Source organism: Artibeus jamaicensis, unplaced genomic scaffold, assembly GCF_021234435.1.
Source record: "Artibeus jamaicensis isolate MK-2021 breed Jamaican fruit bat unplaced genomic scaffold, CSHL_Jam_final contig_887, whole genome shotgun sequence".
Lineage (NCBI taxonomy): Eukaryota > Metazoa > Chordata > Mammalia > Chiroptera > Phyllostomidae > Artibeus > Artibeus jamaicensis.
In genome coordinates this window covers 272,008-297,968 of record NW_026522003.1, presented here as the reverse complement: position 1 = coordinate 297,968, position 25,961 = coordinate 272,008, and the positions used below count along the sequence as shown (strand labels likewise).

Sequence of the window (25,961 nt, the reverse complement as noted above, 5' to 3'; positions counted from 1 at the left end):
CAGGTGCCTTTGGAGATAAGAGCAATGGAACCAGTGACAAGCCTCTTGCTTTAAGGCAAGAAGCTGTTAGGAGTTATATTCAGCCTCCTGTGTGGGGTAAGTGGGAAGCATGCAGGTGTCTGAAGGGCATGATCTGAATGACGCTTGAGGAAAGAATTTTACTGCCTTCTGTGTAGAGATGGGAACAAGCAATAATTGAGTTCCAAGTGAGCCTCGGACATCTTAATGTACTCACTGCATGTGTGGTAGTGAAGTAGGTAGTCTTATCCATATTTTACAGTGAGAAAGCAGTGCTTACGGTGGGTTTACCAAGGTTAACGTGCTTGCCCAGGGGCACACAGCTTGGAGGAAACACAACCAGAATCCAACCGTAACTAAGCCTGGGTGCCTGCCCACTGCACGGGCCATTGCCAGAGGCTCAAACTTGAGCTTCTTAAGAACTGGAACCACCCCTTGCTAACCCAATCCTTTCTCTACTCTTACTTCTCAACACACGTACACACACATATTTACAATGCCTCTAGGACCCTGAATCACAAACCAGAGATAGTTTGGAGGGAGGAAGGAGACCACGAGCCCTGGGTTGAGCTCTGGAGGCAGAGAGTGGAAGGAAGAAGCGGGTACCGGAGCTGGTGTGGGGCTGGTGCAGTGTGGCAGTGTGTGCATTATTAATTCAATCACTCGAGAGGTCTTTCGCATCAGAACTGGGCCTGAGGGTGGCTCACTGCATGCCAGGGACACAGTGCTGGGCCACAGAGACTCGGTCTCTGCCTTCCTGGAGCTTACTGTGTAGTGCAGCATCGTGCTAGACCAGGACGTCTGTGATGTGGAAGTAGCATCTACGCCATCCAGTACGGTCACTCCTAGCTCCATGTGGTTGTTGAGCACTGGAAATGTGGCTAGTACAATTGAGGAAATGAGTTTTAAATTTAATTTAATTTGAATTTATTTAAATATAAACAACCACATGGGGCTAGTGGCTAGTATGGGACAGGACAGGTCTCAGGGGTGAGACAGATATGGCAGTATATCAGCTAAAGTAAGACAAGGGCCTATGTGGCAGGCGCCAACCTGACCTAGGCTGAGGTCAAGGGGAGCTTGTTCTAGATCTGGTGATATGAAATGGTTTACAATTTTTCCCTTAAACTCCTGGTGCTTTTCATTTTCCTGTAAAATTTGTCAGTGAAGTACACATATATGAGTATTACTAAAACTGCACAGACCCTAAGTGTACAGCTTTGATCCTCCTATTTTATACTCTTTAGTTATAGGTGTGCGGAAGGGGGTTCTCGGGTTCCAGAATACAGGGAGTGGAGGTGAATGTCAGAAGGGGGTCAGAACCCCCCTTCTCAGGGATATTTAGGCAGGACCTGAAATCCAGATCTGAGTCCCCTCAACCTTTGCTAGGAAGTGGGGTGGAGTTGAGGAGGGGCTGGTGAGAGGATGGCTATTTTTAAGGAACAGTGGACAGGACTTGGTAGCAGTTGGGACTCAGATGCAGGGACAAAGGTGACTTTGACGCAGACCTGCAGGTGGTAAAGCCTAGGGACTCGAGAATTTGTGGGGTCTGTAGAGGCCTGGGGCATGGGTGGGGGCAGGGCGTGGTACTCGAGAAGAGAAAGGCTACTTCTGACAGATTTGGTTTGCAGTGGAGATGTCCTGAGGCAGTGGGAAATGCTTGCCTGCAGAGGGCTTGGGAGGTCAAGGCAGAGGTGTTGGCTGGGTGCAGATAGTAATTAGACCCTGCAGGAAATGGCACTCCAGGAGGGGATGGGGGAAACCCGCAAACAAGCTGTGGGTTGAGTCTTGGTGAAGACAGGACTAGGGGTGCAGGGCAGAAAAGCCTCAATGGGGGAGCAAAGGAAGAAATGGACTTTGAAGAGAGGTTCTGTGACCCTGAAGCCAATATTGATGAGAAATAATAATGACTAAGTGCTTTATAGCCCTGATGAGAAAAAACTGAAGACTTTGTCCAAGGTCATGCCACTCATAAGCAATAGAGCCTGCTCTTGTGTCCTGGCTGTCTGATTCCAGAAGATATGCTCTCACTCACTTTCCCTCCAGCCTGGCCTTGCCCACCGGTGTCTGCTCTGCTTGGCAAAGACGGAGAAGGTAGAGGAGGGTGAGAAGAGTGTGGATATGCCTCAGATTTCTGGGAAGCTAGGGTAAGAGTGCTGGAGGGCCTGGTAGGGAGGGAGCCAGCCAGGGGAACTTGGGCCTGATGGTCCAGATCTGGCTGGAGCCCTACCTAGATGAGCAGGTTATCACATGATCAGTGGTTAGACATATGATTGGGGGCAGCCAGGCACTTGAAGGAAAATCAAATGTTGGGATAGTCTGAAAGGGTCAGCATAAGTTGTAGTAAAACAATTTCAAGTGCAAGAGCCAAGCAGGGCATCTGCTGCACAGCAGGAAGGGCAGAGCTGAAGCTTTCTCAAGGCCTGGGTGCAAGTGCCCTCTTCTTATCTTTTATAACATGGGCCCGCCTCTGCCCCAGCTTCCTGACTCCCTAACCCTGACCTCCAAGAACAGGACGCCAGAGCTGGAGAGGGCTTTACAGATCATCTAGCCCCCTGCTCATTTCTCCCAGTGGCTCTGTGTTGGAAAAACTCAGTTCTTCCCTGCTGAGTCTTTCACCTATGCGTCTCCTTTACTACACATATAGAACATTGCATATACAGAACACTTCACTTCTGACATTTCTGGTCACCAAATGTGTAGAGGTTTTTCTCCACAACAAGCAATTCTCTGTGACGTCAGCTGGGTGTCTTACAATTTCACTCAATTCTGACACTGTCTACCTGGAGATAGCGCCAGATCCCACAGGTATCAGTACCACGGGGTACTCACCCCTCACCCACATGTACACTTCAGATGCCAGTTGAAAGCCCAGGTTATCACCTGTGCTTCTGACCAAGCGGCTACAGATTAGAGGTTCCAAGGATTTCCCTCCTTGAGTTTGATTAATTTGCTAGAGGGGCTCACAGAATGTAGGAAACACTTACGTTTGCCAGTTTATTATTAAAGGGCTTGATAAAGAAGACAAACAGCCAGATGAAGAGATACATAGGGCAAGTTCTGGGGGGGGTGTGTGTGTCCTGAGTGCAGGAGCTTTTGTCCCCATAAAGTTGAGGTGCCTCACATTCCCGATGTGGATGTGTCTGCCGACCTGGAAGCTGTCCGAACCCTATACAGTTGGGGTTTTATGGAGGCTTCATCACACAGGCATTGTCCATTATAATGACATTTCCAGCCCCTCTCCCCACTCGGGAGGATGGAGGGTGGAGCTAAAAATTCCAAGCTTCTAATACTGGCAAGCGGTCCGCATCTAAAAGCCATCCAGGAACCCACCCTGAGCCACCTCATTAGACAAAAGATGCTCCTAATGTTCTTGCCATTTGCGGATTGACAAGCGTTTCAGGAGCCCTGTGTTAGGGACCAGGGTCAGAGACCAAATGTTAGAAGAAGAGATGCTCCTAGTTCTCTTATCGCTTAGGAAATTACAAGGGTTTTAGGGACTCTGTGCCAGGAACTGGGGACAAATACCAAATACGTATTTCTTACTATAAATCACAATATCACAGGCCTAGAGATACTTGGTGACATGAAACTGATATGTGTGGTGGCAGAGTCAGGGTTAGAAACCAGGTTCCCCAATCATGGGAGGCGATCAAGCATGTGCCGGCCGGTCACTTGTGAGAATGTGGCAGATCGTCTCAGTGCTTTTGTACCCAGCTCAGGGTTCATTAAGGAACAAAATGGTGAATTGTGTGTGGGATAATAGGACAGTAGGTACAGTTATAACCGACAGGACGTTCATCTCCAAATAAAGGTGATTAAATGTGTCTTTGTCAACCTACAGAGAAATCTCTAATGGAGGCAGTTTTTCGGTGACATGTTGAATGATCACATAGGTGCCATTCTCATGTTTGAAAATAAATAACACACCTTTGGGAGGAAGACTAGGTCATGGAACCTGATCTAAACATAATTTGAGGGCCAGATTTGAGATGGTATTGAACAGGGATAGAGGTAGAGCCTGGGGCTGTGGCCCCCTGAAAGTCATCTGCATAAGCACAAGAGCTGTGGGCGGGGGGATAACAACAGTGTGTGCAGACAGGGAGACTCTGGTCGGCACAGGGCCGGTCAGACGCGACTGCGCTTTGCTTGCCAAAAGCACTGACATGACTTTGAGCTGCATGGAGACAGCTTTTGGACCCAGAATGATGGGGCCCAGGGCGGTAAGGTCTAGGTCTATTTTAAGAGGGACAGAAACAAACTTTAGTGTCCAAAGGGAGAAATCAGAATGGCGAGGAGCGCCCATGACCAGAAGGGAGGACATGGAGATACTGAAATGGGAGAGGGGATGGTGATGCAAGGGGTAGATGATAGTGGTCCCCAAACTCCTGAGGGACTGCTAGTTGGATCAGAAACTACATTGACTCTGTATATCTGAGAGCAAAGACAAAAACTATTGGGTAGATATAGACTCATGAAGAAAGACTTTCTAATAATTAAATCTGTCCTAAGGTGAAATGGGTTTCAGTGAAGGGTGGTGAGCTCATGTCATGGAAAGTAATCAAGTATGTGTTGGTCAACTGCTTCGTGAGATGCAGTAAAGGACATTCAAAGATCAGAGTCTCTCTACCCCAGAATGCTGTAAAGTTTCGATTCCTGGGGTGGACCAGGAGACCGGAATGACCCAAAGTGCAAGAGGATCCTCTACACTGCCTGTCCCCCAGGGTCCCGGGTTCCTTGGGCACTTGGTCTGAGTGTTTGGATATTTTTTTCTCTCTTCCCTGCTCCCAAGTCCCTTCTGCCAGGCTGGGGAAATTCCTCACTGTCCAGTGGGGCCACCATGTGCCCATAGCATACTTCTTGGCTGGGGAAGAGGAAGGAATAGGCTGGCTGGTAGGAAGGAAGGGCAGGGACCCAAGGCCGGGCCCAAAAGACAGACAGGCCCCGGAGGGAAAGTCCCCGCAACAGAGCTTCCGATCCTACCCAGGGCGTGGAGGGCGCTAACTCAGTCAGGTTGGCATCTCTGGGAAAAGAGATGCCGGAAGAGCAACCGGGCAGTAGGGCTGCAAGTATGGTGAAACTTGAGTCAGAACTGGAGCCTCTGTTACAGGAATCAGGCTTTGCACAGTGTTTTTTGAAGATGACAGTGTTGCCTTAATATTGCTGAGAACACTGGTGGGCTGGACACATGGCCAAAAGGCTTGCTGCTTGGCAGGGCTAGAGTGGCAACCACTGCTGTACAACTCCAGGGGGTGCCTGGAGTTTAGGGAATATACAATGTGAGTGGTGCCAGGAGGCAGCAGCCCTGAGGTTCTATGCCCGCACGAGACACAAACACCTTAGAACAAAGTAGACTGTGGAAGCCTGGGGTAAGCAGGGGTGCTCTGGTTGATAGATGAGCACAGGGGACAAAAGACCAGTCCTAGGAAGCAAGAGCTGTTCCCTTGGGGGAGGACCTGGCCCCTTCTCTGTCCCATTTATTCATTCAACAGCTAGGGACTGAGTGCCCTTTGTACTGAACACCATGCTGGCCATGGGGACCAGGACAGTGAGCCAAACGCAGACACGGGCCTTGCCCTCATGGAGCTATGGTTCAGAGCAGGGCTGTCCAATGGAGCTTTCCGTGTGATGAAAATAGTGCAGCCCCAGCTGGTGTGGCTCTGTGGATTGAGCGACGGCCTGTGAACCGAAAGACTGACAGTCCCGTTCCCCGTCAGGGCACATGCCTGGGTTGCAGGCCAGGCCTGCATTTGGGATCGTTGGAGAGTCAACCAGTTGATGTTTCTCTCACACCTTGATCACATTGATGTTTCTCTCCCTCTCTTTCTCTGAAAATGAATAAATAAGATCTTTAAAAAAGAAAAGAAAACAGTACAGAGAGGGAGTCCCGTAATTGTGTAAGCAAATGTAAAATGACAGCTCTGCCTGTATCTGGGCGGGGGAAGTTTCCCAGGGAAGTGAGCTTAGAGCTGGGGCGGAAGGGGCAGGGAGGAGCCCTGGCTGTCCCTGTGCTGTGAACTATCCACGAAGCCTTGTTTGATGACACCTTCCCTCACCTGGCCTGGTGTCCGCACCAGGGTGGCTGCTGAGCAAACATTTATGTAATTCAGCCAATCACCCAGCAATAATCACCGAGCACCAGTGCAGCTCACTTCGCAGCAATGACCCGGGCGGCCGAGGCCCCTGCTCTCATAGAGCTTCCGCTTGTGGAAGCAACAGATGCACACAACAGATGATTTCAGAGTTAGAAGTTCCCTGAGGAAATTAAACAGGGCATTGAGATAGTGTTGTTGTTGGTGGCGGTGGTGTTAGGGTGTCCTGGGGAAGGAAGAAAGGAAGAAAGAAAGAGAGAGAGAGAGAAAGGGAAAGAGAGAAAGAAAAAAAGGATGACGAGCAACGGAGGCCAAAGAAAGATTACACTGCACGCCTGGGGTGGAGCGGGGATTAGGGAAGCAGTGAACTCCTAGATCCCAGGGTGGGGAGCCTGGGGTGAGGCGGAGGGGGGGGGCACGGGAGAGGTCTGAGGTGGCTGCTCTCCAGGCCTCAGGGCCAGGGTGAGGTGGAGAGGGAGTGGACAGGCGATGGGGTGGAACCTCAAATTCGGTAAAGAACACCTAGAATTGCTGACAGGAGCAACACTATGCCCCCTTGTCTCCTTTGCACCCAATCGTGACTCAGGCTTGAGTTCTGAGGGGAGGGGTGGGGCAGGGAAGACCTGGAGTTGAGGTTCAGGGGGCTTGCTTCAGTTTTCTCAGCTGTGGGAGAGTACTTACACTACATGGCGGATGAAGGAAGATTAAGTATGAACCAGACAGAGTTCAGCTCATTGCTGGTGCTCTGTAGATACTAATTCCCGCAGCCCTGCAACAGTGAGTCTCTGGCTGGCTTAGCTGTGTCATCGTGATGCCAAAGCTCGCAGCCCAGGCACCTTGGCTTCCTCTTGCACAGGGGCCTGCAGGGATGCTGGAGCAGTGTCTGCGTGTGCAGTTCCAGCTTTGCTCGTTTCTTCTGGAACCACCTCTCCAAGGAAGGGGGAGCTAGGGATAGAGGCATATGTGTTTGTACTCGCTAAAAGAAATCGCACAGAGCGGACCCCGCTTCCTTCCTCTGCCTCCTTTCCAACGTTCTTTGGTTCATTTTCAAGGGCTTAAGAAAGGGTCCTTTTCTTTCCCAGATTCCCCATTAAAAAGTTAAGCACAGGTGGCTTCCAGTTCCTCTCCTCTTCTGACATGCGAGTCCAGGCAAGCCCTGTGGCCTGTTGACCTTGCTCTGAGGGAGCCTGCTTGGGACAGAGCGAGATGGGCAAGGATGCCCTCAGTTGCCTGGAGGCAGGAACTGAGACCGAGTTGTGAGGTTTGGTAGAGAAAGGGAGGGATCAGAAGGTGAAACCTGAAAGGAACAAGAGTTTCCTGTGACCTGGAGAGCAGCCTGGCTGCACTGACTCCTCCTGTTCCTTTGCGTCCCCACCCAGGGTCTTGCCATGGTTGTCCAATTGTTTCATGATGATGACTGAAAGCCCTCTGAGAGCTGGACCCTTGCCTTACAAGGCCGGCCTGGGCCTGTCTGCCCTGCCCAGGGCACAGCAGGAAGCTGCAACAAAGGCCAGCCAACTAGGAGATGGAAGGGTAGGGGAAGGTCCTGTGGAGAGGTGGGTTTGGGGCCCGGGAGCAACAGTGGCAGGATGAGAGGCCTGAGAGGGCGCTGGCAGCAGGCTCAGGGAGGAGGGCCTCTGTGGAGTAGGGGGCCAACTTGGGGGGTGAGGACCAGGGACCAGGTTGTGGCAAAGTGACTTCTGAGGATATGGTGGGTGCTCTCCCCAGGGATGGGAGGCCAAGGAGCTGAAGGCACCTCACTCGACATCTCAAGAGACCATGTCAAGGCCTCTGGGGGCCATCGTGGGTAGCAGCCAGGATGAGGAAGGAAAAAGGACAGGTCTGGGTCCATCCAGCTCATCTGGACCCGTCTGTCGGGCTGGGGCTGCTCACTCCCTGTGCCTAAGTCCCCAGCCTACCGTCACTCACATCCCCAAAGGGGCCTTCAGGACCCGATGGGAACCCCTCCTCAGTGACTTGTCCCGAAAGCTGGAATCTGGACCTCTTGGTCCAGCCCTGCTTCCATCAACTTCCTGTTCACATTGGCCAGTTGGTCAGAGCTCACACCCATGGGGACGGACACTTGACAGTCTGTTTCATTTTGGCAACCCTAACCATTGGGCAGTTGCTCTGGAAGGAAGAATCCCACATCAGGTGTGACATGCATCTCAGATGTGCTCTGTGGGCTCCCTTCTGTGAGGAGGTTAGGGCTGGGCTCCTCGGCAGCCACCCCTTCTCTGTGGCCATTATTCTCCACCCCTTAAGCCATCAGTTGCTCTCTTACCCGCTCTGCTGGCAGGGTCAGGAAGTTTCTGGTGATGGAAGCAGCTGCATGAGGACTGGGGAAGGGGAGGGGCCTCTGGGTCCAGGGACACTCCTAGCTTAGAAGTGAAGGACACAGGGCCAGAACAGGTCTGAGACTGGAAGATACAACCCGCCTTAGCTGGAGGAAGAGAAGTCCTGCTTTGCACACAGCCTCATCAGTTCCGTGAGTATGTGTAGCTATTTGTTTATAGTTTGTTTATAGTTGGGCTGTTTCTGGGGCTACCTGTAGACTTGGTAGCACTGGTTGCCTTGCCTCTGAGTTGGGGCATAGGCACTCAAAGGCAGGGATGGGAGGGAACTTTTCATGGCACACCTTTCTATAACTTTTGGGTTCTGAGCCATGTGAATATGTGACCTTTAAAATTTTTAAGTTAAAAATGCAACCCCCCCCCAAAACCCCAAACTCTCTTCTCCATGCCTCCCTGGGCTCCTTTGGGGGGATTAACCATCTTCTGGGGACCAGTCAAGCTGGTAAGGATAGGGGCTGCATGCACCTCAGCCAGCCCCTCAGGGTCCCACCAGGGCTAGCCTCAGGCAAGCTGGCGTCTCCTTCACAGCTCAGGTGCACTCCTCTTTTCTGTGCTTGCTGCTGGTTTCACAGTTCTTCATGCCAGTGGTAACACCATTGGCAGTCCTGCTCCAGCCCCACCTCCCCTCCCACAGGCCCCTAGTCTGTTGACTCGGTCGCCTACCATGTCTCCTTTGCCCCCACCTCCACTGCCATCACATCCTGGATACGGTACGTTGGCTCCTGTGCTGTCTGCGTCGCCTTCCGGTGTGTCCTCCCCATGTGGAGGTCCCAGAGAGCTTCCTGGAATACCAACCTCATCGCACTACTCTCCTGCTTAACTCCCCCTGTAGCTGACCCTCAGTGCTCTGCCCGCACCCCCCTGGGTGCCCTTTTCTATTTTCGTCCACCACGCCCCCTTCACTGTGCTTCCATGGTGGACACCTTCAGTTCTTCTTGGAGGGGGGTCCCTGGCCTCATGAAGCTGCTTCACCCCTGGGCCGCAGCTGGGGCTGCCCTGAGCCCTCACACTCCAGAGCTGTTTGGGTGGTTAGCTTGCTTGTCTACCCCCCAACCCACACACGCGCTGGCCTCCTCTGGGAGCACTTCATAGTAGTATGTCACTCGGCGTCTAAGATGAACCCCTCAGTGAAAGCCTATTGCCCACAACTTAAATTTCAACCACTTGTCTTTACTCATCTTTCTCTCTGGAAATTGATTCCTTATCACATCTGCATTTAAGCCACATCAAAGTTCTAGCTGTTCTGTCACATTTTTATATCTTGGTACCTTTTCTTTTTAAATTAAAAAAAAATTACGCCCTGGCTGCTATTTCTCAGTGGATTGAGCACTGGCCTGCAAATCATAGGGTTGCTGGCTGGATTCCCAGTCAGGGCACGTGCCTGGGTTGAGGACCAGGTCCCCAGTGTGGGGTGCATGGGAGGCAGCCGCACATGGATGTTTCTCTCCTTCTGTCTAAAAATAAATAAATTAAAAAAAACAACCCCCTTCTCTCCCCCCACGCATCACATCTCTGGTCAGTGTCATCTCCTTCAGTTCTGTAAGAGCTGGTTGTCTTTCTACATTCACAAGGCGCTGTGCAGCCTTTATTATAGGGCTCATCTCACCAAATGTAAGTAGTCCTCATGGTGCCTAGCATGGTGCTGGGCACATAAATGTAAATGTTTTAAATGAATATTGATCCTCCAAATGTCCTAAGACTCTCCACTATTAGGCTTTTCAGTCCTGAGTCTCATTTACGCCCAATCAAAATTCACTGTCCTGTCTTCATTATCTCAAAGCACTGTACTCTATTGTTTACGTTGCTAAGATTAATTAAATCTTGTTGGAGGGAAGCAGGATGGTGGACTGTGAAGAACGCTGTTCCTTCTGGTACCCGGGATATCAGAAACTCAAGGTCTAACCACGTGTGGCGTGGGATCCTGGAGGGCCAGTTGGCTCACTTCTTTCACTACGTGGAAGGTGTAGATGACCCTGAGATAGTCCAGGGCTGAACTGGACTTTTGTAGGTGGGGGCCTGGTCTGTCGTAGTCTCTGTTCTCCCAAGACCAAGAATGGTGCCTGGTGCAGAGGATGCTCTTAAATGTTTGTTGAGAGAAGGATGTGGCTATTTCGGTAGTTGTGTATTTCTTGGTGCTAAATATGTTATTTCGTGCAATTCCTGAAGTGGTGGGATCAGGATTTACAGGCAGATTTGGATGACTCTGAAGTGCGTGTTTGTCTTGTAATATCTTGTGGCAATAGGATTTGTTCTATTGGTGGCTTTCAGTGGTGGCTGTAGAAGGCTGCAGGTGACCTCGATGCCCTTATTCTTATTATAGCATACAGGCAACTGCCTCTGCTGTTCACCAACCTTGGGGGACAGTAGGAATTGAGACCAGTCAGTGGGTAACAGGGGAGTGAGGAAATCCTATCACTGTGATCCGAATGGGGTACCTGGGTAAATGGCGGGGTTTAGGTGCACAATGCCAGTCGTGTGCTGACAAGGCCAGCTCCCTCCCTCTCTCTCCCTCAAAACAAAACAAACAAACAAACAAACAAACAAGACACCAAAAGCCAATAAAAACCCCTGTTTGGTAGCTCTTGTTGGTCGCTGTGGTACACGTGCTCTCCCTATATGGCCGGCTTCAGGCAACCACTGTGCAGTCACTACTGCAGATTTGGCAGAGCTGTGCACAGTCGGCCCTCACAAGCCAGTGAGCTGCCCTAGCACGCTAACGGAACAGCAACCAGGCTGTCCCCAGAAAGCCACAGGAAGGGCGCAGCTGCTGAAGGCACTGTGGGCAGCCTCGGGAAGGCTCCGCTCTTACCCTGCCTGTTTGGAAGACTGCAGGTGGTCTTTGCCCCTCTGACTTAACGGCAGCTGTCCCATTAGCTCCGTGGCCATTTAGGCTGCTGGCTGGAAGGCTCTCCCAGAGTGGCCTCAGCTCCTCTTTGGAACACACCCTCTGCTGCCTTGGCCTCAGGCTGGGACAGCCCCCAGAGCAGGCAAGGCAGCCCTGAAGGGCTCTCCAGTTAGTTCTTTGGAAAGTAATTCAGGTGGTATCATCCTGAGAGGAAGGATGAAAGTGTGTTAGCGCCATCAGTTATTCCTTTGCCCCTCACTTGAATTTGGGCTATACTTTCCTCCCAAATTCCAGGCAATCATCACCCTTGAGGACAGCGCCCTCACGGCACCAGGCGCAGCTAGAAGGCAGCAGGCATCCCTGACGAGATGGTGCGTGAGGGGGCAGGAAAGCAGTGTGAGACCGAGGGGTGCCTGCTTCTGGTTGTGCAGGGGCGCTGATCCCCAGCTGGGGTGTGAGGAACAGGCCTTCGGGCCCCAGGGCAGATGCCCCTGAGATGGACCGTTCCCCAGGGAACAGCAGGACCAGCTCTGGAGGAAAGGGGCCTTGTCCCAGTTATGGAGCTCCTGGAGAGCCCAAACATTTTGCATGTCTTTGGCTCTTTCTCTTGAGTATTTAAAACGTGGCCCAAGACAGAATCAGCACTTAAAAAATGTGTTGAAGGAGAAATGAGACCTAATTAGTACTCAGAGTTATTTTTCAGTACCAAGACAAGAAGAAAAATGTAGGGGCAAGGAAAACCAAGGCACAAAGAAGGACCTACAGAGCCCTAAGGCTTGCCAAAGACACACAGCAGAGGCTTCTCTCTTTGTATTGGGCGCATGTGGTACATGGGAAAGGCTGCCCTGTTCTGCTGAGACGGCCCAGCCATCCAGTCCAAATGAAAGGACCAGCAGAGTAGCGACGTGAGCCCAGGAGGGTTAGAACTTGCTTGTGTAGAGCGTCATAATCCACTTGGGCATACGGAGGAAGCCAGGCAAGTAGGAGGCCAGCCAGCCCAGGCTAGAGGCAGAGCGGAGAACCGAACTCAGAGACAAATAGTCATGCACCGGGCGGCCTGAGGAGAACAGGAAAAGAAGAAAGATTACACCCTTGTTTCCTACTCCTTGGACACCTCCACCTGGGCTGAGAACAGGACGTGAGGGAGGAACAGGAAGGGGGCAAGGGAGAAGGAGTGAGGACAGCGGGCAGGCAGGGCCAGGCGGCTGCTGGGCCGGAGCTCTTACCATCCACATCCTGAAGGCCGTAGCGCCGAGCAAGGTCACAAGATGGCAGCACTTTTCCACTCAGGCTCAGGATGTCGGGGTCTGTGGGCACACATACAGCTGAGGTGGCATGGGAGTGGTGCAGGGTGACAAGGCTCGGGCCGATGGGACAGGGCACCACTGAGACAGGCTTTGGAGCCCAGAGTTGTTTCTGTCTGTTCCTAGGAAGGCTCCTGAGACTCTGGCTTCTGGTCATCTGTCCTAGGAGCTAGTTCTTGAAGCTCCCAGTCCTCAATATGGGAGTCCTGACTTTTTGGGTCTCCAGAAGCCAGAGAAAAGAAGGGTTTATTCCTCGACCACCTCCTCAGCTGAAACCTAGAACTGGCTGCCACCGCCCCGCAGACCCTCTAGGCCCTTTCCGTTACCAGCTGCCCCACCTCTTTACCTGTTGCCAGAGCCACCACACATTTGCCACTCATTTCTGGGGTTTCCCCGGATGAGAAACTAGATTTGAGCTGAAACATAGGAGCAGAGAAGTGAAGGGTTAATTTTCCAGAGCACTGCCCACGTCTCTTCCCTGCTTTCAGCTTCTGTTCCAGAACGGAGGCCCTCATCACTGCACCTGTAAAGACTCTGCATCTTGGAAGGTGCCAGAACCACTCCTCCCCACATCCACGTGAGTCCTGTGCTCCAGCACCAGGACCTACTGTCTTTCCTGAGTGGAAGGATCAGGGGAAGCCAACTAAGTTGACCTTCCAGGTTACTATAGTACAGGGGTCAAGACCATGAGCTGACCTTAAGCAAGTTTTTTTTCTCTCTCTGGGTTTCAGTTTCACTATAAAAAGGAGATACTATCTCCCTGACAGGATGAAAGGACAAGACGTGTGCATAGCGCTCAGCCCCATACTCTGCTGCTGTGGTATAATGCCCAGCATCCACTCCTTGCTGTTGTTACTGCCTTGGTGTTAAGGATGGACAGGCTGAGTTCCCTGCATTCCCTGCCACCCTCGGCCTCCCCTCACCAACCTGCTTTAACAAGGGATCCTCGACATTGTCACTCCTCTCCATATAATCTGTCAGCAGTTCTGTCTGCACCAACCCTGGCCACAGAGACACGTAGCTGATCCCATGGCGCCGTAGCTCATGGGCACAGTCAGCAGCCAGCCTGTCACACTGTATGGGGACAAAATTGGGCAGAGTGAGAGCCAGGGCACATGGCCACACCACCTCCCTCCCCTGCATTCCCTGCTTCCACTGAGGATGCCCCAGCCCTGTGCCCTTCCCACGCGCCCTGTCTCAGCTGTCTACCCTTCCTAGTACACTACTGACTCTGGCCAGCAGAGAGGGGCCCAGCTGAAGGAACTGTTCATGGAGGGGGAGAGGGAGAGCATAATGGCCAGCTGGCCTTACCCCTCTGACCACTGGGGATCTACCTCCCAAGGTAAGTGGGTACCATCACCGTTTGGTAGCTCCCTAAGCCCCATGCCACTGGGTCCTCACCGCGGCTTTGCCCACGCCATAGGGGACGTTGAAGATATACTGCATTCCCCCAATGGAGGAGATGACCACAATGAGTCCCCGGCCAGCTGGTACCATCAGCCGTGCCCCATACACTGAGCACAAGTAGTGGCCTCTAAAAGGAGGGGCAAGGAAGGAACACGCCGTTCAGTTCAGTGCTGGCCTGGGTGCTGGAGCCTCAGCAGTTTCCTCTGCCCTCTAGTGGCTAAGCTCAGCCCGGAGACTGCAGCACAGCGGTGGCAGCAGGCCTGGAGAACCCAGGGCTTGAGGCCACCTTCTGAGAGAACACCAACAGAATTACCCACTGAAGGATGAGAAATGACACTCTTTAGAAGACATAATGGAAGAAAAGAGCTCTCTCTCGATAGAAGTAACAAACCTAAAGTAGCTCAGGGGAAAAACATACAAGATCTACATGGAAAAACTAAAATTCAGTCTAACAGAAGAGAACAAGTACAGGCATAATTTATTCAGAAGAATCAACATGTAAAACCTCAGTTCTATGCAGAGTCAGTCAATTTGAGTTATATCTCAATAAGACTTTGGGAGGAACTAACAAAATAATCTAAAGCTCCGTGAGAATAAACATGAGACAGCCGGGAAAGTTCTGAAAAAGGAAGAGTAGTATCCTGTGGGTGGGAAGATGTGCCCCCCCAACCCACTGCCCCTATTAGCATGTGCAGTACCGAATAGTTAAAAGAACGCAGTACTAGTATAATAATACCGAGAGTCGGTGAAACAAAACGGTCAATAATTACATCCAAGTGTAAATGAGAATTCAGTGAACTATAAGGGGAACATTTCAAATCAACGGGGAAAGAGGGATCATTCAGTAAATGAATTTGGTACAACTGGACACTTATGAGGTGGGTGGGATTGGCTGTCCACCTCATTTATGATTTCAAAAGGATAAGTTATTTGAATATTAGAAAATGAACGCGCTAAAGGAAAGCATGACAATGTATCCATGAACTTGAGGTGAGGAACGCTTGTCTTAGAGGCATACCAAGACAGAAAATGTAAAAGACTGACCTATTTGACTTCTTAAAAGTAAGACACACGTATAAACATCTTATACATACATATATGTAAATGATAAATACAGCTATGTGTTTATGTATATCAAGAGCTGGGGAGAGCATGTATGTAAAAAATGAGTAATAAATTGGGGAAAACATTTGTAAACATATATCGAAGGAACCTATTCAACAAAGATCGTTTACAAATGGCCGTAAAAACAGCCCCGGCCCCAGTGGCTCAGTCGGGCAGAGCGTTGTCCTGTACACCAAGCAGGCTCTGGGCCCGGTCCCCAGTCGGGAGCCTACAGGAGGCGGCCGACCGACGCTTCTCTCTCACATCAATGTTTTCTTCCTCTCTTTCTCTACCCCTCTGCCTCTCTCTCTAAAAATAAAAACAAACAAAAAAAAAACATATCCTCGGGTGAGGATTAAGAAAAAAGCTGATGTAAAAATAAATTTATAACACAAATAGCTCGCAAAAGAATAAAGAACCAATGAATACATGAATAAAAAGCTCAAATTCACAAATAATAAAAAGTATGAGTCAAAACCACCTTCGGACCTCTCTGGCCTATCAGAGTGGCAGAGGCTGCCTGGCTGAGTAGCCTGGTGCTTTCGCACAGCTGGAGATGCAAAAAAAGGTATTCGCTAGTATTGTCATAAGTTTATAAGTCGGTGGGGTCTTTTTGGAGGACAGTTTTATAATGTTTATTAAATGTTTAAGAAGCACATTTTTTTTTCAAGAATTCTACCACTGCAACAGATAAAGGCCTAGATAAATTGTGGTACCTACTCAAAGTTGAATATTTAGAAGAATGGTAAAATACTAAACCATCAACACTAGCTATATCTCAGTCAAGGGAAAAATGGGTGGTGATAAGAGAGTGAGATCATACTGATTTTCACATTTTTCCATAATTAAAAAATAATACACAGAAACTTGGTAACCAGAAAAAATTTTCTTTTGCATGGAAAACAGGAACTTCCAAAGGAAAACAAATATAGGGAGCTGTGGCTTTGAAAGCCCAGCCTGAGGTAATGCAGAGGAAGGCACAGTAAATGTTTATGTGCAGGCCTGTGGGGGAGGTGGGAGGCAGTGTTGATGGGCTTCCAAGAGCAAGTGACCTTAACCTTGGAGAATCCATCAAGGCTGGGACTTTGTCTGTAGGCTGAAAACCCTGCCCAGCAAGAGGTGAGCGTGAAAGGCCCCTCTCTTTGTAGGGCTAAGGATGTGGGCGGTACCTATTCCCAGCTGTTTGGATTTTCTTTTCTTGCTTCTAGGCTACCATGGCTCTCTGTCCTCATAACGTTTCTTTTACTCTGGAAATCACAGTTGGATTCTTATTCTGTTCCTTGGGATTGCCACTAGAAGATGTAAATGTTCTTAAACACTTTAATCTTAGATTTGCAGATAATATCTTAGTTACTCTCACAGGTGGCTGGTCACATTCAGGGAGTGTAGTTTCTGAGAGTACCATGGTTCCAAAAATAAAAAACACAGACACTACTGGTATATATCATGCTGAGCGAACTTTAAATGCTGTGTTTCATCTCACTCCTGTGCCGCATGTACAAGTGGGCCTGTGACACCCCTGCCCTCCCAACGCGGACCAGGGAACGCCCTTGCCTGTGGGCCCAGAGTGAGCACTGGAGGCTAAGATGGCTGGCACTCAATCTTTGTTATTGTCCTTCTCTTGATCTAAAACAACAATTTCGCTAGAGGGAGGGGGTATAAAGGAACTAAATGGTAATGGAAAAAAATACGATAAAGATTAAATAAAAAAATAATTTCTTCTAACCATTTTTGGAAATATTAACTATGAGTGGTGTGCATTATTGAGGGAAGGGGGCTCCCTTCTGGGCCATGCATTTGGAGGGGCAGAGAGTGAGGCAGGAAAGAGGCAAAGGGCAAGGTCAGATGAAAATTACTGACAGAAACGAGAGCGAAGTTGACATTCCCAGGTACAGATTCACTTGGATGGAACTTCACCATAGTTGAGTGGAACAGATGGGACAAAAGGGAGACAAAGAGATGGGATATCAGAGGAAAAAGGGGGCACATGGGGAAAGATCTGAACCCTCAGCCTGGATAAGTGAGTGAGAGGAGCCCAGGCCCTTGCAGCAGGGCAGGGGGAGCGCCCACCTGAGTCCTACGTTGTTGATATCATCCCACATGGAAACAGGGCTTTCCCAGAATGCCTTCTTATGGTTATTCAGGATTGTCTGGAAAGCAAAGAGAGAGTGATAAATTAGATGGTCTGAAGGCAGGATGGTATGAGGGCCTGGATCATGGAAGGGACAATGAGTGGGGATGAGGACTCAGGGGTCAGAGTAGGCAGTAGGAGTGTGGGGCTGGGATCAAAGTTCAGAGTACCTGGACCCCAGCATAGGCGTTGTTGACCAGCACATCCAAACGCCCATGCTGTTCTCGATCCACCTGCTCAAACAGGCTTCGCACGTCACTCTCCTGGCTTGAATCACACACCACAGGCACACACCGGCCCCCTCGGGATTGCGCCTGGAGAGAAAGAGGACATGAGCTCACAGTCACTCATGAGTGTAGCCATAAGGCAGCTTTGCTCAATTCCCAGCATGGGAGCTGAGAAGGCCATCACAGGAATCAAAGCCAGCGGCTAAGGGAACACGGCTGGCAACCTCTGCCTCTGATGAGGTCCTCCCTTTATAGAGCCAGGTGGATTGGTATCTCAGGTTTAAAATATACAAACATTTACTGAGGCTGACCATGTGCAAGGCACTGTACTCTGCATGTGGAGGGTATGAGACAAATAAGGCACGGAGGCTGCTCTTGAGAAATGAGTATTCATCTTTTTCCTTGTCCTTGGCCACTCACCTCAGGTGATCTCAGCTCCCAACCTTCACTACTCATGTGGAACCCATACTCAGTCCCAGCCCTCTTACCCTCTCCACTCCACCTGTGCTGCTGCATGGTAACAAAGACATCAACGCTCTCAGACATGAACTGTTTCTACTTCCTGTTCTGCCTCAGCTTTTACAAATGTGCCTCATCCTCTAACTTCAGAAAAAGAAGAGTACCTTATTCTGGAACAAGCCTCCTATTATCTAAATTCACGCTCTGGGTCCAACTTTCTTATTTCCTTGCCTACTAACTGCTCGAATGGCCCCCAGTCTTTCTGCCTTATATTATTTTTCATACTCCAGCCACAGAGTATGAACTATCTAAAATGCAAACCTGTCTTGCCCTGGCTGACATGGCTCAGTGGATTGAGTGCCGGCTTGTGAACTGAAGGATCGTGGGTTTGATTCCCAGTCAGGGCACATGCCTGGGTTCCAGGCCAAGTCCCCAGCTGGGGATGTGTGAGAGGCAATTGATCAAATAGATCAATGTATCTCTCACACATTGATGTTTCTCTCCCCCTTTTTCTTCTCCCCTCCTCTCTCCCTAAAAATAAGTAAGTGAAAAACTTGTAAAACACAGATCTGCTTAAAGTCCTCTAATGGGGTCATCATCTCTTCGATAATAAAGCCAAAGTTCTCCACCTGGGTCTTCCAAGACCCATTCTCTGCCTTGTACTTATATATAAGCTTTGGAATTCTTTCTCACAACATCTACACTCCTTCACTATTGTCCCTCTGCTCGTGAAGTTCCATTAGCTGTATAGTGGTCTTAGCTTCTTTGACCTAACTCTTACCTTCCAAGACGCAGTTCAAGAATCACTTCCTCTAGAATGCTTTCCCTAACTAGCCTCCCATATCATATTGAAACTCACCCTGCGAAGCCAGAGTATTCTGTGCACATTCGCCTCTTAACCACTTACCAAATTCACATTACATTGAAATGAACCATTTCCGCCTCTAGCTAGGCTCTAGCTTTTAAGAGCAGAAGTTGTATCTTACTAGTCTGGGTAGCCCCAGTGCTTCACCCAGTGCCTAGCAAATCAAGCGTGCCCAAGTATTTATTTAACTGAAAGCCAGTAGAAAAGTCAAGTAAGAATGTACAGCTCAATAAAAGTCTTGTCTAAAATAGAGGAAAGCACAGGTCCACAACTCTTTAGATGCAATTCCAAAATCCCTAAAGCTCTCAAACAACCCTTTTTCATAAAACTCATTTGGTAACAAATAGGACCTAATCTGAAGATATTTATGGGATTCATTTATCCCACTTTGAGAAAATATTCACGTCTTATTGAGGAGTGTGAGGGGCTGGGAGGAATGGTTAATAGGAAGGGATCCTGAAGGTGGTTTCTGCCCCTCTGGTCCCAAAGGAAGCACTCACATCCCGAGCAGCAGCCTGCAGCGTGTCCAGATGTCGGCCAGTGATGTAAACTGTGGCACCCGCTTGGCAGAGCTGCAAGGCGATGCCTCGCCCAATACCCCTGGAAGCACCGGTCACCACGCACACTTGGCCCTTCATAGGGGTTGCCATGAATAACACACAAGCAGGGGGGTAAAATCTGCGGAAGCAAAGATATGCTCTGAGGAAAGTTTGCAGATTGTGTATGTGAAGGGGGACCCCCGACAGTGGTAGGGGTTGGGATCCTCGGAGGGGAGAGAAGGTTCAGAGGGGGACAACTAGGTAACTAGGTACAGGCCTCGGGGCAAGGCAGGCAGTCCACTTTGGGGTGTCCAGAAGTGGAAAAGGGGGCTGGGTGGGGCTGTCCAGGGAGGCACATTTACCAGGATTCTGAGTGAGGCTGGCTGGGTGAAAGATTTGGGCGCAGCACTCCCTTGCGAAGCGTCCATGCTGAGGGCTACCTGGAGCTCTGGCCACTAGTCTGGCCTAGCCAGGTTGAGCACGGAGTTTTGGCTTCTGGGCCAGGTTGTGAGCTAAGGTCTTAGGACTTTGAACCTTAACTGGGAGTGTTAGGTTAGGCCAGAATTAGATAAAATTAGCAGGGAGGGCGAGGCAGGCACCAGACTGTCTCAGCAAGGGAGATAGAAAGTACAGAAAGTACAAAGAGTGCTGAACAAGATAAACCGCCTTGTGCATGACCTTATCCTTGCAGAAAAGTATCCATTGTTGCAAGCAGAGAACATAGCCATGTGTGTTCTCTCGAGATAGCCAATTGCTAACAGCTACGTCTGCTTCTGTATTTGCTTGCTTGCTCACCCCAATAAAAACCCCAGGCTGTAAGCGCCAGGCGCAACTCCCATCTGTAGCCATCTTGGCACCGTGTCTCCAGAGACACCCCGAGAGCTTGCCCCTGCGCAGGTAAAACTTTGAAACTTTGGCCAATAAAGTTCCATCATAAACTCCTGAAGGCTTCTGACATTTGCTCGCATTGGGGTATGTTACAGGAGGAGCTTGCGTCCCTTACCTGGCACCTGTGCTGCCTCTAGCGTCCTCGCCCGACCAAACTCGCAGATTGCCCCAAATCGCGAGCTTTGATTCTGGCCACAGGAAGAGACCAGCTGACTACCGCTGAGTCAGAGTACAAGACTAGGATACGAGTCGAATATTTGGGCGGGGTTTTAGCAGGCAAGGCAGGGAGGAGGTTCCTCCAGTCTGGCACTGGAGGCGGGGCCCGTTCCGCGTATACGCCCCGCCCCCAGCCCCTCGCGCCCCCCGCCCCGCGCCCCCAGTAGGCTGTCGCGCGGCTATGACGTATGCTCTGCGTCCGGAGCGCGCCGGCGTTTCTAAACTTGTTCAGGAGGTGGTCCGCGCCTGGCTAGGTGCTGTCCGGCTGCAGTTGAGACAGCTTTCGAGTGCTGAGAGGGAACTAAGTACCCATGGCCCTGGGTCCGCGGTCTCCACATAAGGCCAAGCGCCAGTTCTCACCTGGCAGCAAACGAGGGCGCGGGGCCAAGGGGTCGGGGCGCCCCGCATCAGGCCGTCAGAGACACCCCAGCGCGCTTCCGGAGGGGCGTTCGGAGCCGGTTGTAAACGCGCACCCTCACCTGAGCCCCGAAGCTCTAGGGTATTTCCGCCGGGCTCTGACCTCGCTTAAGGAGGCCCCGGAGACCGGGGAAGAACGAGGTAGGTAGGACCTCCCGGGTGGGACCGAGAGGGACTTGCTGACTATAAAATCCAGTACAGGCAAGGAAATATCCGTGGGTTCCCAGGGCGTGGGGGACTTAAGTTTCATTTAGCATATCCTTTTCCTCACTCCCAGACCTTTGGTTAAGTGGTGGAACTTACCCTTATCCTCCTCTCAGTCTCTGTAAAATCTTTCTTTTCTTGTTTTTCTAGAGCTGATGGTGCACAATGTTTTCAAGGAAGTGGAGGCCCAGGCCCTCGCTTTGGCCACAAACAGGAGTGGCAGCGAGATGCTGCAGGAACTGTTGGGGTTCAGTCCCCTGAAACCTCTGTGTCGAGTACTTGCTGTTCTTCGCTCTAACTTGCGCTTTTTGGCCTGTCATCGATGCGGAGTCCATGTATTGGAAAGTGCTTTGCTGCAGCTGCCTCGATTGTTGGGGAACCCTGTGGAGGAGGAGGAGGTGGAAGTGGAGGAGGAGGATGGGAAGGATCATCCCTTGGACACCCTGAAGGAGCTGGTCCTGGGACTAGCCTCTGAGGTGTGTGATGATTTTCTTTTCTACTGTGGAGACACACATGGCAGCTTCGTGGTCAGAACTCTGCTGCAGGTGTTAGGAGGGACTCTTCTGGAGTCTGAGAGAGCCAGACCCCATGGCTCTCAGTCACCTGGTGAGTATTAGGAGAGAGGGAAGTGGATCTAGAGGAAATGAGAATTTAGGAAGTTCAGAAGGAGAGCCTAAGCGGAAGAGTAATTCTCATGCCCTTGAAGAATTAGTAGAGGAATGAGGACAGGGTTTAGCAGGCCAAAGATTAGGGAAAGGTAAACATGACTCAATGTGCATTTGTATTTATACACATCCTGATTTCAAGCAAAAGATTGGGAAATAATACCCTTAGTACATACAACCCACTCTGACGTTTTTTTTTTCTTTTTTAAATTGTTATATTAAAAAGGTGCTGGTTGAGACCCACTAAATTGATTTCATCATGCACTCATAGGCAGTGACCTACATTTTAAAAAAAACTTTGGGAAAAATTAGATAATTTAGATAAGATCTGATTTTCGAACATCTACATTTCCTTACTGAGGAGTTTGGACTATCCTCATGGACCATGGTGGAGCTGGTTGAAGTTTCTTAGAAAAATAAAAACAAGTGTGTAGAAGACACATTCAGCTGAGTTCTACATCTCTAAGGTGAATCCTGGTTCATCTATGGCAGTGATTTTCAACTGGTGTGCTGTGACACACTGGTGCACCGCAAGAATTTTTAAACCATGCAGTGCCTGACTATTTAGTCAGGGACACTGAACTCTGTTCCCTTAGACTGTCAAGTTAAAACATGCTAACAACCAATGCAGCAATAACTGTCCAGTGTGAATGAATCAAAGTTAATACTTTTTTTTGTCAGATTGGCAAAAAAATGTATTGTTGGTGTGCCACAGAATTTTAGTAATTAGTTTATGTTCTATGAGATGAAAAAGGTTGAAAATCTTTGGCATTCTTCTCCCTCCTGGATGCTGGTTTGTAATCTCACTGCTGTGCACATTCTTGATCTTCCTTCAGAAGCACGAAGGGCCCCAACCCGGGAATATAAGCCAGCTGCTTTTGAGGTTCCTGAATCCTTCTTGAATTGTCTTCAGGACCTGAGCTCCTGCTTTCTGAAAGACATTGCTGGTAAGGAGAGAATAGGAGGAGGGCCCAAGATCTCTCTTTTTGGAGGTGATTATCTTCAAAAAAGGCCCTTCCTGAGATCAGTTTCCTTTTTCAATCTGACCTGGTTTGGTGTTTTAAAGACTATAGAACCTTTGTCTGTGGTTCCTTGTACCTTGTTGTTCAGTGTTGTATGAGTCGTCTGAATTTTAGGAAAGTTGCTTTTATTATTTGTGCTCTTTCCCCACAGTGTTTATCACTGACAAGATCTCCAGCTTCTGCTTTCAAGTGGCCTTGCAGATTTTACACCACAAACTGCCCCAGTTTTGTGCCCACCTGTGTAATGCTGTGATTGACTATCTGAGTAACCGCAGTTCTTCAGCAGATGGCAGGTACAGTCAGGGCCTAAGGGTTAACCAAGACTGGTGGGGCTATGTGAAGTGAATGAGGTGATTGGGTCTTTTGGGTGGAGTGAAGACTAGCTTCTTTTCGCTTTCAGCCCCCTACTGCTCTTCCTGCGGGATCAGACGAGCTCCAGGCTCCTGGAGCAGGTGCTGCTGGTGTTGGAGCCCCCAAGGCTCCAGAGCCTTTTTGAAGATCACTTCCAAGGGCAGCTGCAGACCCTGGCTGCACATCCTATTGCCAACTTCCCTTTACAGCGTTTACTAGATGCGATCACTACCCCTGAGCTGGTAAACCGGGAATTTGCCTGGGTCTCCTTTTGTATTCCGTTGTTTTTATTCTTGTTCATTGGGCTTTATTTTATGGTGTGTCCCTCTCTATATCTCTGGCTGTGTGCAGGCTATTCCCCTTGAAAAATTATTCCTGGATGTTTCCCAGAGCTTAGGGTGAAGGTGCCTTCTTCCCAGAAAGGATTTGCTTTGGCTTCACCCAAATGCCAGTGCCAGCAGGAGACTGGCTTAATCTCAGTTAGCAGCTTGAGGTTCCATGGTCCACCCAGACTTGGTACTTGGCTAAAAATCCAAATGAACACTGGAGCTGTTGCCATAGCTTCTCTTTCCCTTTGCTGTTTAGTGCCAGGGCATGCTTCCCTGTGTGTTGTGGGTTGGGAGTTAGGGTGGAAGGACAGGTTTGAATCTAGTTCTCCTTCACCCTGAAAGTATGGTCTTTAAAGTCCCCTCCCTATGTGAGGTAGCTCCTCTAAGACGGCCCCCTTGTCCTAGACCTTTCTTATCCAACCAAACCAAAATCCTGACATTGGCAGTGCTTATATGTTTTCTCTAGCACTTTTAGTTGTTTTTGGCAGAAAGATTTCTCTGAATAACTTAGCCCACAATTACCAGAATGCCAAGAATTCTTTCTTTGATGTCTCCCCTTAGCTGTCCCCTGTGTTTGAGGAACTGAGCCCTGCCCTGGAAGCGGTGCTGGCACAGGCTCACACAGGGGTAGTCATTGCCCTGGTGGGAGCCTGCCGCAGAGTTGGGGCCCACCAAGCCCAGGTCCTGCAGCTGTTGTTGGAGGTGAGTGGGGTTCCTGCAACCCATTTATGCCATCCCTTCAAATTCTACCCTTAGGACTTACCAGATCTTTAGACATTGTGTCTCTGGACCCAAGAGATTTAATGCCCAGGGGAGAATGAGGCCAAAGCCATCCCATAGCCCTAGAGTGAAAATTGTCTCCCAGAACATAGAGAAGTTTATTTAAGGACTAAATATATATTGACCCCTGGTACATATGTACATTATGGGGGTACATCGGGGCAGACGAGACCCTGTCCTTATGCAGCTTACATTCTTGTGGGTGCAGGCATTCTCACTACACCTGAATCTTTTTCCTTGTCTGGAAAGTGAGGGTTAAAGTCAGTTCTCAGATTCATTATGTTTTGTCTTCTCATCTAGGCATTCCACTGTGCAGAGCCCTCTTCTCGGCAAGTGGCCTGTGTGCCCCTCTTTGCCACTTTGATGGCTTATGAGGTGTACTATGGACTGGCGGAGGAGGAAGGGTCAGTGCCTGTGGAGCACGAGGTAAGCGGGCAGAGCCCAAGCTGGTGACTGACAGGGGACAGGCCCAGAGAGGCTCCGGAAGCCTGTCACCACAGAGGTGAGGGCGGCAGATCTCTGGCTTCCTCCAGGAGGCACTTTGGTGGCTGCCTCCTGACTTCTCGTCTCTGTCCTCAGGTTAAAATGGCCACAGCCAGGGCCCTGGGGGAAGTGACAGTCCTTGGATCTCTACTGCTTCAGCATCTGTTGCACTTCTCTTCTCCTGACCTTGTACTTCAAAGTCTGGGTGCCTTGACGGGACCACAACTACTGACTTTGGCCCAAAGCCCTGCTGGTTCCCACGTGCTTGATGCCGTCCTGACCAGCCCTTCTGTGACACGCAAGCAGTGCCGCCGTGTGCTCAAGATGCTAAAGGTTAGAATTCCAGATTCTGCTTTGATTCCTCTTCCATTTTCCATTTAAAGAACATGCGCTTCCCCCAGGACTGTTCTTCAGAGTCAGGGAGGACATGCCTTTCCTAGACTCTGTCGACTCAGCCTCTGCACTTCTGAAGCTTCACTCCCTCCCGCCCTCCCCAACACATTTTCACGGACTGCCCTAGAGGGACTTAGCTTGCTTGTCTCAATACAGGGACAGTACGTGGCTTTGGCTTGTAGTCGCCATGGCAGCCGTGTGCTAGATGCCATCTGGGGTGGAGCAACCTTGGGTGCCCGGAAGGAAATTGCTGCTGAGCTGGGTGAGTACCAGCATGTCTCTGACCTTTTCAGACTTTCTCTTTCCTTATTCCAAGTAGCTGGGAGGCTGGAGGATGGATTTAAATTCAGCAGAGACTGTAGTTCCAAAGGGTGGACTTGGCTGTGGTGCTTAGTAGCCTGCTCTTCCCTACCCTTCTGCTGATTGTGCAGCCCCATACTCCTACCCCTCCTCCCAGCTTGTTCTTTGGAGAGTGAGGGGTTAACTCCATCTCAAGGCAGGCCCGGGGTCCAGGGAAATGGAGGGACCTTCACCCCAAGTGGACTCTCTTTGAGCATGGGTTCAGTACATTCTGATATTGAACACGAATGGTTCCCTTTGCAGGGGAGCGGGATCAGGAGCTGATAAAAGACCCCTTTGGCCACCATGTGGCACGAAACGTGGCCCTGACTACTTTCCTGAAGCGTCGAGAGGCTTGGGAACAGCAGCAGGGAGCAGTAGCCAAGCGGAGGCGGATTTTGAACTCAATTCTTGAAGACTGAGGCCTCGGGATCTGGGAGTGGGTGTAGATGGGGGAGGGAGAAGGGGAGTGTCTGTCCTGTCCCCTTACTAATTTAAATTGGTGTCATTGAAGTCAAGAGTCTTATTG

At 50.1% G+C, this 25,961-nt stretch overlaps 2 protein-coding genes across 3 annotated transcripts; one reads left to right on the top strand and one right to left on the bottom strand.

The window, feature by feature from the left end:
* Nucleotides 1-8,513: 8,513 nt before the first annotated feature.
* Nucleotides 8,514-25,960, top strand: NOP9 (NOP9 nucleolar protein). Of its 2 annotated transcripts, none has more exons than XM_053654875.1 (10): nucleotides 8,514-8,602; nucleotides 21,221-21,676; nucleotides 22,572-22,682; nucleotides 22,909-23,050; nucleotides 23,158-23,350; nucleotides 23,999-24,139; nucleotides 24,518-24,643; nucleotides 24,797-25,033; nucleotides 25,250-25,355; nucleotides 25,697-25,960. In XM_053654875.1, the coding sequence occupies exons 2-10, from the start codon at nucleotides 21,226-21,228 to the stop codon at nucleotides 25,852-25,854; spliced, it is 1,665 nt and encodes a 554-aa protein (XP_053510850.1). In that variant the 5' UTR covers nucleotides 8,514-8,602; nucleotides 21,221-21,225; the 3' UTR covers nucleotides 25,855-25,960. The 2 variants fall into 2 exon arrangements, with proteins under 2 accessions (XP_053510850.1, XP_036985284.2); XM_037129389.2 differs by lacking the exon at nucleotides 8,514-8,602 and adding an exon at nucleotides 20,639-21,007.
* Nucleotides 12,105-20,477, bottom strand: DHRS1 (dehydrogenase/reductase 1). Its single transcript, XM_037129390.2, has 9 exons — nucleotides 20,349-20,477; nucleotides 19,307-19,484; nucleotides 17,426-17,569; nucleotides 17,195-17,274; nucleotides 14,015-14,147; nucleotides 13,541-13,687; nucleotides 12,960-13,029; nucleotides 12,536-12,616; nucleotides 12,105-12,366 (listed from the first exon to the last, which is right to left on the bottom strand). Exons 2-9 carry the CDS (start codon nucleotides 19,454-19,456, stop codon nucleotides 12,230-12,232), a joined length of 942 nt encoding a protein of 313 aa, XP_036985285.2. The 5' UTR covers nucleotides 19,457-19,484; nucleotides 20,349-20,477; the 3' UTR covers nucleotides 12,105-12,229.
* Nucleotide 25,961: the final 1 nt, after the last annotated feature.

What these genes read in the sequence shown, in the direction of transcription:
- DHRS1 (XM_037129390.2), bottom strand. Translation starts at nt 19,456, where the DNA reads ATGGCAACCCCTATGAAGGGCCAAGTGTGCGTGGTGACCGGTGCTTCC. An exon ending in ACGCCTATGCTGGGGTCCAG is followed by an intron (nt 17,275 to 17,425) that starts GTACTCTGAACT and finishes TTTGCTTTCCAG; the next exon opens with ACAATCCTGAATAACCATAA. An exon ending in ATGGCGTGGGCAAAGCCGCG is followed by an intron (nt 13,688 to 14,014) that starts GTGAGGACCCAG and finishes GTCCCCATACAG; the next exon opens with TGTGACAGGCTGGCTGCTGA.
- NOP9 (XM_037129389.2), top strand. Translation starts at nt 20,761, where the DNA reads ATGGCCCTGGGTCCGCGGTCTCCACATAAGGCCAAGCGCCAGTTCTCA. An exon ending in AGTTCTTCAGCAGATGGCAG is followed by an intron (nt 23,051 to 23,157) that starts GTACAGTCAGGG and finishes TTTCGCTTTCAG; the next exon opens with CCCCCTACTGCTCTTCCTGC. An exon ending in TCCTGCAGCTGTTGTTGGAG is followed by an intron (nt 24,140 to 24,517) that starts GTGAGTGGGGTT and finishes CTTCTCATCTAG; the next exon opens with GCATTCCACTGTGCAGAGCC.